Source organism: Diuraphis noxia, unplaced genomic scaffold, assembly GCF_037042655.1.
Source record: "Diuraphis noxia isolate RWA-SAM2 unplaced genomic scaffold, SU_Dnox_SAM2 contig0004, whole genome shotgun sequence".
Classification (NCBI taxonomy): domain Eukaryota; kingdom Metazoa; phylum Arthropoda; class Insecta; order Hemiptera; family Aphididae; genus Diuraphis; species Diuraphis noxia.
Window position 1 is genome coordinate 20,265,835 of NW_028301714.1, and position 13,097 is coordinate 20,278,931.

The following is a 13,097-nucleotide window of genomic DNA, read 5'->3' on the forward strand; positions in this document are numbered from 1 at the left end:
ATAAGGTTGTAACTGTTATAAGGTTAGTTTTAAAATATTATATATTTATAATTTGACATTTAAAGAATTATATTGTCTAATAGCATGTAATGAAAATTGACAAATATTAAAAATGTTTAAAGATATTTCTGTGCAATCAATTACCTTGTATCATTTTTTAAAATTCACTTATTGGTAATAAATATTGTAAGGACTAAGTGCCCTTTGGAATATACTAAGCTCCAGGCCGGGTTAACTCTTAACCCGGTCCTGAACTCACCATTGTCTTATTATTTATGATTTACGAGACTCGGAAGTAAGTAGGTATAAAAAGATAAATAAAATAGAAACCAAATGTTTGCACATCCAATTTAAATAGTGCTCTGTATAATACTACGCATGCAGTGTGTGGTTGCTCGTATAGGTATAGCACCGTGCTAATTAATTAAATCTACTTATACGTAACCATGGTGTATTCAATATTATTCAATATGTTATTATAAAATTGTACACATACATTAAAATAAACATAACATTTTAGTATTTGTAAACGCATTTTTTTGTCGTCTCTGCAGCTTTACTAAACATTAGTTACATCTAACTTAAAGTTTGTAGTAGCACATATATCAGTACACGCATCAGTCGTATAATGTCTAAATATATACTGAATAGTTTTTCGGTGTTTGAAGTAAAATGGCTCCTAGAACAGAAGTTGTTTGAAAAAAAATATACCGTGAATGATTCAGTACGTAATGCTCATGTTATATTATACATACGTGCATAATATTAAATAAAAATTAATTGCCACATCGACTATCAATTGCAAATTAATAACTTTGAAGTTATGCATTTGATATGAAACTCTTCTTACTATACGTCATGTTTAATATAATTATTTTTAACTACATAAAATAAAAAGTAATTGCATTAATTGTAAAATTTAAAATTTTTTAAACTTTCCTCTAAAACATAATTCTTTGTGTTATATTCTTATTGTATTACAGATAATATAAATCCTGTATACTATTATTAGGCTTGCCATTCGTCCCGGTTTTAACGACATGCCCCGGTGTCTCGGCCAGTCATTAAGTTTATCCTGGTTATAATAGAATTTGAGAAAAATCACTAATATTGTATTATTTAACAACAAAACACAAGACTAATATTGTACACGTTACCATTATATTATATAATAATCATTTTATGATTATCGTAATATGCCATCTAAATTCATTCAACGGAAAAATATCAATATTAAGCTAATTATTAATAAATATAAATTTAGTAAAAAATAGGTTATTCAATACGATGTCCCGGTTTGGTGATATCAAAATCTGGCAACCGTAACTATTATTATTTATTAAGTATAAATTTTATTGTATAAAACTAATATTTTCTGACGTGTTTATGATCTCAGCTTGAATAAAAAATCGAAATTAATCTAAGTATCTTCAATGATCCACCATTAAAAATAAGGAAATTCGATAATAAAATATTTACTTCTGTTCTAAAAGTCCATGTAAATAATTATTTTAATAATTATTACATTATTATAATGGAGTATATTCTAAATTTAATTATTGAAATATGATACTCTTGTATAGCGCAAACGCAAACGGAAACTTGTACCGAATGAATGCGGGGACTTAGACGAACGTCCAGTAAAAAGGAAAAAATTTGAACATCAACCAGCTACTAATTTGAATATACATGTAAAACAATTATTATTATTATTAACTATATATTACTATAAATTTATATAGTGGGTGTATTTAGTTATTGAAATTTGATATTCTTGTATAGCGCAAACGGAAAATTCTACCTAATATATTCTTTGAACTAAACGAATGTCCAGTAAAAAGGAAAAAAATTATAGATCAACCAGCTACTAATTTGAATATACATGTAAAACAATTATTTTTGTTATTAACTATATTGCTTTTACTATAAATCTATATAATAGGTATATTAATAATTGAAATTTGATATTCTTATATATATCTAGCGCAAACGGAAAATTATATCTATCAAATCGTCTAAATACTTGAACTTAGGGGAACGTCCATTAAAAAGGAAAAAATTTGAAGATCAACCAGCTACTAATTTGAATATACATGTAAAACAATTATTATTGTTATTAACTATATCACTATAAATGTATATAGTAGGTATACTTAATTACTGAAATTTGATATTCTATTGTTTAGCGTAAACGGAAACTTGTACCGAATAAATGCTTGGAATTAGGCGAACGTCCATTAAAAAGGAAAAAATTTGAAGATCAACCAGCTACTAATTTGAATATACATGTAAAACAATTATTATTGTTATTAACTATACTACTATAAATGTATAGGTATAGTAGGTATACTTAATTACTGAAATTTGATATTCTATTGTTTAGCGTAAACGGAAACTTGTACCGAATAAATGCTTGGAATTAGGCGAACGTCCATTAAAAAGGAAAAAATTTGAAGATCATGCTGTACGTATATCACATAATATATATATAAATGTATATATTGTATTATAAATTATAATTTATAATATATTATGTATAATTTCACTTTTCAATATTTCAATTAAAAAGTTTAAAATATGTATTGAACGCACATGCAATTTAGGTTTGTTATCATTGTTTTATTTTATTTTATTTTTACATTACATTACGGGACAAACCCTTTAAATACATGAATATAATATAATAAGTAATAGTAATTTGCTTTGTGGAAAAGAGGCTCAGATTTTTAGGGGGGAAATGAAGGGTCAGTATTGGCAATACGCATGAGACGAATAATCGGCGAGTTTAAATGGTAGTTTGAGGAAGAGAATGGTATATGGAATGGAACAGATGAACGAGTACGACGGGAGGGGACATTAAAAGAAATGCGAGATAGTGATTCCTGACTGTCAATTTTAGAGGAGAGTAGATTAGATAGAAATGATATGTTTGCCGAGTGACGGCGATCAGCGAGACTTTCTAAGGAAAAAAGGCATTGAATTGGCGAGTAATCATGGGGTGGAAAGGAATATGTTTAATTTATAAGCAGCGCGAAGGAGGAATTTTCTTTGAACCCTTATATAGAAATAACCTTTGGGAATGATGATATATAATTATATACATATGTACATAGTTTTTTTAAGTAAATCTGAGTATTAAATTTAATTAGATTAATAACCAAAGATAGCAAAAGATGACAGAAGCAAAATATGTTTCAACTTATTGTAATATTTATATTAAAATAGGTATGTATTATGAAATTGCTTTAGGTTTTTTTAACGGTAGAGATACTAAATATGTGACAAAATTATTATGTATTGTTTACGAATGTCTCGTCAACACCGCCCATTCAAAATTTTTACATCCTTTTTTCAGAAAATTAGCATGTTTATATTTATATCGACTATGTATTTATAATATACCTGATATAGTTTGAAAAATGCAAGCTATAAAGCAAAACTAAACATTTGCATAAGATCAGGCCAAAATAAATGTTATGTATCGAACTTAGGTACTACGCTCTAATTATCACCTAATGTTTTCAATAAATAATAATGTTTAATACAAATGTTTTAAGACAAGTAAATTAACTTTTATGTTGAATACACCCTGTATATTATCAACAAACATTATTAGTTTTTAGATTCTGAGCGGAGCGATGAATGTATTGATTATTTACAATGATGTGTGTGTTTTTTTTTTTTGTATCTGTTATAACGTTTTGGGCCACTAAAAATGCTTCGATTTTTGACTTCAATACCACATTCGATCAGAAAGTGAATCTAGTTGGTACCTTTGAGGGTCAAAAGTAAAAAAAATATACTTTTCTAGAATAATTAAGAAAAACAAACTAAAAATTAAGGGAAAACGGGAAATTTTACGAATACTCATTTTTCGACAAAATTGATTTTGGTTTTTGATGTAACTTTAAAACAAATGACCATAGATACATGAAATTTTCACCAAATGTTTATATAAGTATATTCTATCCACCATGCAATTTTCAAAAAATTTCGACTTAAGTTGAACTATTCATAGGCATTTGAAATTTTCGATCATTATTAGTTTTTTTTAAATTAATATCGATAAAAATGTATTTGTTTTGTAGAAAAGCTTGAACATTTAATACAAGGCTCTTAACATATTGTTACAATAGCAGTTGAAAAATAAAATAAATTCATAATCACAATTTCTTTTATAAGAATAGTTAAATTTTAAAGTTTGAATTTTGACAAAATACGTAAAAATCACAAAAATTCACAAAATATTTTAAGCTAGAAATTCATAAAAAAATTTCTTTTTAAATCTAAGATTTGAAAATTTAATACAAGATTTTTTAAAAGTTTTTCAATCTTTATCATTATCACAAATAAAAAGTCCACTGGAAATTCAAATTAAATTTTATGAGCATTTGAAATTTAAATTTTTACAACATTGGATTTTCACTTTTAACGATTTCTTTATTTTGGTGTAACTCTAAAACAAATAACCGTAGATACTTGAAATTTTCACTGAATGTTTATATAGGTATTTTCTATATTTGATAAAATTTTAAAAATATTTAAATTTGTTTTGAGCTTTCACTGACATTTTAATTTTTCAATTTTTTTAGTTTTTTATTCTATAAATATCGATAAAAATTTATGTGTTCGGTAGAAAAGCTTGAAAATTTAATACAAGGTTTCTTACACATTGTAACAATAGCAGTAAAAAAATATTAAAAATACATAGGCACGATTTTTTTTTATAAGCATTTAAAGTTCAAATGTTGACTAAATACGTAACAATTACGGCAATGTTTAAATTATCTTAGATAGAAATTCATAATAGTTTTTCTTTTTAATTCTAAGATTTGAGAATTTAATAAAATGCTCATAATATATTTTTACAATAGCAGTTGAAAAATAAAAGAAATGCATAGTCACATTTTTTTTTTACAAGCATTTAAAGTTCAAATTTTGACTAAATATACGTAACAATTACGGCAATGTTCAGATTATCTTAGATAGAAATTCATAAAAGTTTTTTTTTAAATTCTAAGATTTGAAAATTTAATATAAGGCTACTAACATATTTTTACAATAGCAGTTGCAAAATAAAAGAAATACATAGTCACAATTTTTTTTTACATGTATTCGAATTTTAATTTTGACAACATACGTAAAATCTTGAAAATTCGTAAATTATTTTATTCTAGAAATTCATAAAAAATTTTCTTTTTAAATCTAAGAATTTAAAATTTCATATAAGGCTCCTAACATATTTTTACAATAGCAGGTGAAAAATAAAAGAAGTATATTCGCACAATTTTTTTTACAAGCATTCAAAGTTTGAATTTTGACAACATGTGTAAAAATCACGAAAATCACGAAAATTTGCAAATTTTTTTAAACTAGAAATTCATAAAAAATTTTCTTTTTAAATCTAAGATTTGAAAATTTTTAATAATCTATAATATATCCTAGACAGATAAACCGTCTTCGCTCAGAATCGTTTTTCGTATACAATGATATAATATCATTGGATTCAAATTTAATTCCATCCATTATAGTTACTCAATTGTAACCTAGCGACCTAGAGCGACATCCACGACTTACCCGCTTTTTTTTTTATTATTATTATACTTGGGAAATATGCAAAAACTACTAAATAAATGGTACCTAACTACCTATTATTCAGAATTATTTATTCTTGAATTTGTGCGTAAAATTTTAAGCAAATTACAGTTGACGTTTGCCCAAATGTTTGCTAAGTAGTTGTAGTCGATTCAGTATTGTACCAATTTACCGAGCAGATGTTTATTTTATTTTTTAAATAAAAATTAAATAATTTTTGTTTTGTTTTTCAGTAATCATGGACAAAACACTTGTAACCAACTACCACTGAGAATAACCGAATGGTGATGGCGATAACAGTAATAGTTGGTTTTGATGGCAAATATAAACTTTGTTAACCAGATGAATCTTGCATTCATACTTGTTACTATCTATTATCTACAATGACCCATATAGTATATAAACTTTAATTGGATAGTATTATAGCCGCAGGGCCTGATTTAGGCATTTTCTGTCCAAAATAAAAAATGTGGCCCCTTGTCAACAGTAGTGTATATAGTCTAATTAACATATTTAAAACCCTTAATATCCCTTTTAATATCTACTCCATATTAAACACAAAATCCACTACCGCCATTAAATTAGTAATTTCCTTCATATTGGATGCTGGCTTTATTATATAATATTATAATGTAATATATTATGTTGTATAATGTATAGATTGTATATGTTGAGCTATCATAGTTTTATAAAAATAGCTAATAAAAAAAAAAAATATATACATTTTTTTTATCTCTACAGGCTACAGATTTCTTGTAACTATTATTTATTAATTAATATAGGTATATAATATTATATATTTATTATCGATATTGAAAACAAAATTTAACATTTCTTTTATATTATTTATTGGGGCTAGGTAAATTGAGTCTGAGATAAGTTTGGTGAAAACGATTTATATGCATTTAAAATTTAAAAATGTGCACTATAAAATTTTTAAATTTTAAATGCATATAAATCGTTTTACCGCTTTCAAAATGTACCAAACTTATCTCAGACTCAATTTACCTAGCCCCAATAAATAATATAAAAGAAATGTTAAATTTTGTTTCAATATCGATAATAAATATATAATATTATATACCTATAATAATTAATAAATAATAGTTACAAGAAATCTGTAGCCTGTAGAGATAAAAAATGTATATTTTTTTTTTTTTTATTAGCTATTTGTATAAAATTATGATAGCTCAACATTTACAATCTACACATTATACAACATAATATATTACATTATAATATTATATAATAAAGCCAGCATCCAATATGAAGAAAATTACTAATTTAATGGCGGTAGTGGATTTTGTGTTTAGTATGGAGTAGATATTAAAAGGGATATTAAGGGTTTGAAATATGTTAATTAGAGTAATGCGTTAGATTAAAAAAAAGTAATACTCTAAAAAAAAAAAAATAATAATAATAAACATATAAATCCGAGGCCCTCTAATAACGGAGGCCATAGGCAGTTGCCTATCCTACATAATGGTAAATATGGCCCTGATTATAGGTGATGTACTATATGAGTCATTCTAGTTGATAGTTGGTTACAAGTATGAATGTAAGATTCGTCTGTGGGTTATCAAAGTTCATATTCTCCATAAACACCAAGACTTACTGTTATATTATTGGTTATTATTTTGTTTATTCAATTGTTATCAAAAAATGTTATGGATAAATATATATCACTTTGTTTATGAAAAATAATCTGTTGTAGTATTTTATTAATTATTTAATTTTAAACAAAAGTTATTTATATCTTTTTGGTTACGTTAGGTTTTGTATAGGTGGTTTAATTTAATTTAAATTAACTATATACAAATAGCGATTCAGTAAAATATAATCAAAGAGATTTAAGGAATAGTATGATTACTCGTCCCTGATTTATTAATATATATATATTTAATGTCTATAAGAATAAAACGTTAGTTTTGTTAGGTTACATTAAAATTAATTTGTTTTTATTATATAATTTATGAATGTAATAAATTATGCAAAATTCACTAATATAGTAATATTATATAATGTATTTTACTATAATATGTCGATCAATGATTAAACTTGAACATTTCTCGTTACTTTTCATATCACTATAACATAAATGTAAAAATAATAATGCATGGAAAAAGATACAATTAACTGTTTTCGTTTAGATACTTGCATGCAATATTATCCACAGTTATATAAATTATATATAGAGAATTTGTAAAATCATTGATTATTTAAATTGAATTACTTTTTGTCAATTATATGATGGTAGCTTTCTTTTAATAGTAAATTTTCATTTTATTGTGCATTACACAAATTTAAATTATTGGAAACTAATAATTGGAATTTTAAGACAGGGCTGTATATGCGGTTAAATTTAAAAATTGTACATAATTGTTTGTATTATTACCACCACCACTGATAATATAATAATAATAATTACATTAGTAGTTTAAAACCTTTAAGGATTCGTAGGTACAGTAATAAGTGGTATTTGAATTTTTTTTTTATCCAAACATTGACTTCTGCAAGAATCTCCATTGCTATACATTCCTTTGTCGTGCATGCACTTAGAAATCATATTAAAATAAATTCTGCACTGATGTGATTTACAATACATGCAACGTTATAATACTCGGAGTATATTTGTTATAAATACTTAGAACATGAATCATGATAATATGTTTAAAGTATAAGTTATACTTCTACTACAACTGTATTCTACAGGAACAAAAAACCAAAATAATTTTACTTGAGTGTATTGTTGTTATAAATTTATAATGATATATTAATTCGTTGAAAAATAAAAACTCAAACGATGCCATAATAAAAGGCATACTCCGATCAGTGCAGCTATTAAATTATATTAATTTTTGCTCGGCGATTATCGAGCGATTTATTTTGATGAGTAAACATTATCTAATAGTTGTATCTAAATTTGAAGTTAAATTAAAAAATTGATTTTGCATCAATATTGGATATAATAAAATAAATGTACAAATTAAATTCCAACGAACCTAAAATTCAAAATTTAAATTATAATTTAATAAAATTGTAGATTTTTATATTTGTCCTGGTCTAGTGTAAGGCTTAAAATATTATCGATCACGTCCAGATTTATGGGGTTAGTTGAGGGTAAAATGTATACTATATATATTTATACTTATTAGATAATATTCAACTTAAGATGTACAAATAGTTAAATATATAACTTTACCTTTGTTATACGTCCGCTGGTCAGATCTGGCAAAGACACTATTATGACACTGTCATGTTCTTATTAACATGTTAGTTCTATAGATTTTTTACTTATTTATTGATATAAAAACTATGACGTACATAGTAATTTACAACAGCATTTATTTTAATTAAATTAAAATAAATTATTGAGATCAGTACAAAATTGTTCGTAGTCTATTACATTTTGCAATAGTTCTTAGCTGTACTGTAGTGTGTTATAAAAGTTTCACATAATATTAAAAAGTACTGACTCATTTTTTAGCAATCTAGTGTGCTATTTGTATCAAAAACTTTTACTAAAAAGTAAAGAATAATGTCAACGGCACTTAGTGTTCCCAAGCGGTCACCCATCCAAGTACTAACTACGCCCGACGTTGCCATTAACTTCAGTGATCGGACGAGAACTGATGTACTCAACGTGGTATGGTCGTTGGCGTTTAGTTCTTAGTATTTTATCTTATTTAGAGATCAAATTAATCTGTTATCAATATAATAAATTTTCGTTATACAACAAAATAAATTTAATGTCGAAGTATTTTTTTTTTTTTTAATGCGAACTTAAAATGAATATACTTATTTTATCATTACTAGTTTCACATTTCATATTATCAAAAATGTCAATCCCTTTGATTTGTTAAGTTTGTAAATATTTTTTTAATCCTTAGGTAATAGTTAATAGGTACTACCTATATTCCGGCTATATATTTTCATAAGAACAAAATCGGTCAAGTATATAACGCTCTTTTGTACATTAGGTGTCTAGAAAAGTCTTTGTAATATAGAAATGAAAAATTTGAAATTAGTGATATAAAATCAGTGTATACGAAAAATGGTTCTAAGCGAAGACGGCCTGTCTCCTATAGTCACCCTATAATATTGCTGAGTACCTAAAATATAAATAGGTACCCTCTAATATAGTATATATATTATATACCTTCTAATATTTATAATCAATATATAATACTAAATTTCATGAGAATATTGTGATTGAAATAACTAAATTATTTACCATTTAATATATACTACCATTTTCATCTCGATTATAAAAACTAAAACTGTTTGACAAATGTTAATATATTTTGACTAAATATGTAAAATTATAGATACATTTTTTCAAATAATATTCTAATATTCTTTCGTTGAGTGGTGTATAGTTAATTTGTTCCCTTTATTTTATTTTTCATGTTCTGAAGTGATTTTATTTGACTTAATTTTAATTTTTAACCTCATGATACAAATAAAATTGAAATTTTACTGCAATGAGTTTCGGAGGGAAGGGATTCCTGAATTGGGTTTCATTGAAATTAGCCTAAATCAAACGGATAATATCACAATAAAATAACATTGTAGTTTTTGGAGAGCTCAAGTTATAAGGGGCTGCTGGCCGAAAATATTGTTGAGAGTTGAGTTGAACATGTACCTACGGATAACTCTGTGGGTCGAATTTATCAGTGATGAATCCTATTATTTATTATAATAGATATATTATTATTCAATATTCAATATTAACCTGATGATTTGTGACGACTACCTTAATAATCAATATTTCTTATTTATACAAATATTAAATGAGAAATACGACCTGTAAATAAAATAAAATAATACATTTCAGTCGTCAACGACCATACCACGTTGAATACACCAGTCCTTGTCCGATCACTGATATTAAGCAACGTCGGGCGTAGTTAGTACTTGGATGGGTGACCGCTTGGGAACACTACGTGCCGTTGGCATTTTTTTATAACTTTTTAGTTGAAAGTTTTTGATATCAAATAGCGTACTAGATAGTTGAAAAATGAATCGGTAGTATTTTAATATTTTGTAATATTTTGGTGCCAGGACAATACGTTATTTTGAATAGCAATATAATATATGTACGAGATTGTAATCATTTTAGGGTAATTGACAATAAAATAAATTTAGTATTTTAAACACAATTGCATCATTGTGAAACTGAATCAAACTTAATAATATTTTTTTTAAATAATAGTCGTTGGTAATTTCAAATTAATAATTTATAATAAATAATTAAGTATGTACAAAAATAAATTACAAATGGGTCAATAATAACAAAAAAAGAAAATATTACAAATAAATAAATTAAGAAGATTCAATATAGATAGGTAAATATTATGTATACAATATTTTTACAAGCAATGTAATGTATATGGTATACATGTATATATTATAATGTATAATCTTATGATCTGTCCAATAAGAAAAAACTTTACATGTCGAAGCGATCGAAAATAATTATTACTGTAAAAATACAAACTAGGTTACGTCTACGAAACACAGCGCGAATAGTTTCACAAAAATTACAATATCATTATTGTAGCCTATTCGTATCACAGAAACAAACCATAAAAACTAAAATAAATCGATTTTACAATGAAAAAAATACAAGTTTTAAATATAATATAAGGGAGTGGTTTATACGAAAACATGTTTTGATAATAATCAGTTTTTGTGCAATGAATTACATAATATTAAAATAGAAGAGCAAAAGTCTGGAGAGAAATATAAAGTAAGAAATTATTTTCATGATGATATCATTTAGTGAGTAATAAATGATATAATATTTTATTTGAATAATAATAAAATCAACATAATATTGTGGGCCGAACCAACGACGAAATCAGTAATATAATAGAGGTGTTCCCTTCGACCATATATAAACAACTAGATAGCCGACTATCCCCAAATACTGTACAGAATTTTGAAGTTTGTCCGCCATTTGCCTAAACGGCAATGTTTACATTTTTATGTGATAACACGATATTGATAACGGAAAAAACCATTATAAATTACTATTTTCTACCGAGTTGTAAACACATTTTTGTTGTTATCAAATATTGTTATCACATAAAAATGTAAACATTGCCGTTTAGGCATATGGCGATTTAACTTCAAAGTCGGCCATCAAGTTGTTTAAATATGTCTATGGGCGTACCTACGTTGTGTAGAGTGTCAGAAACCCGTTTGTTACCGCCGTAAATAATATGATAAGTACATATCGTTGCTTCCCCGCGATAATATCACTCTCGTCGCGCAATAAAAAACCTTTCTTCCGAATACGACTCAAGTGGTATATCGTTGAAAAGCTATGCTTTACTAATACGGTCCTGCTTAGAACTTATACATAATATGGACAACTTGGTTACCTACATAATATAAAAAGACGTGTGACAAACGGCTGTATATAATATATTAATATTTTATTAATAAAACGAGTCGGTTGGTACGCGCATTTCCATTGTTAATATTACTGGTTTAACAGCGTGTTGGTCACCTCCGAGATGGACAACAGAGGACTGCAGTCCTGTGATTTAACCGCGACTGAGACGGACTCGGGTACTGAGCCGGGGCCGGCATTACAGCGGTTTGGTGGTGAGCAGTGGGATTGTACAGATGATAGTAGTTGTTGTGGTGGTACGGATCGTGATGATAGGCATCGACCATGCTGCTGCTGCTGCTGCTGCTGCTGTTGCTGCTGCTGCTGCTGCTGCTGCTGGTGCTGCTGTTGGTGGTGGAGGTGGTGATGGTGGTGTTGTTGTTGTTGTTGTTGTTGCTGTTGCTGTTGCTGCTGCTGCTGAAATAAATACAAATCGACGGGGTCAATGTCACAGTTAATGTTACGCACGTGTTTTTGATCATATTTCTATCGTCTATAACTAATAACTTTATTATACGCGATACATTTTTTACGTGCTTTACGTCTATTCATTTATATAAAAGCTACGTGAACTTATAGCTATTTAGATAGATTTTATACGATTTGAACTTTTGAAGTACATTTTGTATCTAAGGCATACCGCTTTTTCGTTTAAACAATCGACAAACTATTGATAAGATCCAAGTTTGTGCATCGAAATCATTATAATTATCAATACAATTAAATGTACCTACATAATATTTTCGCATATTTAAAACTAATACTTTGAGCTCTGGAAATGCATTCGAATGAATAATACCATAAAAATTTTTGCTGTCGTTCATTTGTATTACTGCAAGTGTTATGTGAGCTATATTGATACATAATATTTACCATTTACGATTTACTTATTGTAGAATTTAAAAATATAATTGTATACAGTTTAGTGTTAAATGATCGTGTGATTGCGGTAAAGCATGGTTTATGCGCACCGCGATCGGATAAAAAAACTAAAAACAATTAATTTCAAGAAAAATTATCGTTACTTAAAAATTTAAAACGCATGGTTACTGATAACTCGTTTCAAGTATTTTCATGTCTACTAGGTATATGTATAGAAAAT

The 13,097-nt window shown here is 26.6% G+C and overlaps 1 protein-coding gene and 2 pseudogenes across 10 annotated transcripts in view; 1 reads left to right on the forward strand and 2 right to left on the reverse strand.

The window, feature by feature from the left end:
- Positions 1-9,134: 9,134 nt before the first annotated feature.
- On the reverse strand, positions 9,135-9,255 carry LOC149055827 (5S ribosomal RNA; annotated as a pseudogene).
- A 1,179-nt stretch (positions 9,256-10,434) lies between these two features.
- LOC149055828 (5S ribosomal RNA) lies at positions 10,435-10,553 on the forward strand (annotated as a pseudogene).
- Positions 10,554-10,820: 267 nt separating this feature from the next.
- LOC107164091 (aryl hydrocarbon receptor spineless) overlaps positions 10,821-13,097 on the reverse strand; it is a 62,042-nt gene continuing 59,765 nt past the window's right edge. For 7 of the 10 annotated variants that reach the window (XM_089226530.1, XM_089226528.1, XM_089226532.1 and 4 more), the window contains one exon: positions 10,821-12,412. In XM_089226530.1, the coding sequence (XP_089082656.1) occupies positions 12,109-12,412 (304 nt within the window). In that variant the 3' untranslated portion in view covers positions 10,821-12,108. The remainder of the gene's footprint in view (positions 12,413-13,097) is intronic. The other 3 variants (XM_089226537.1, XM_089226535.1, XM_089226533.1) reach the window with 1 other exon arrangement.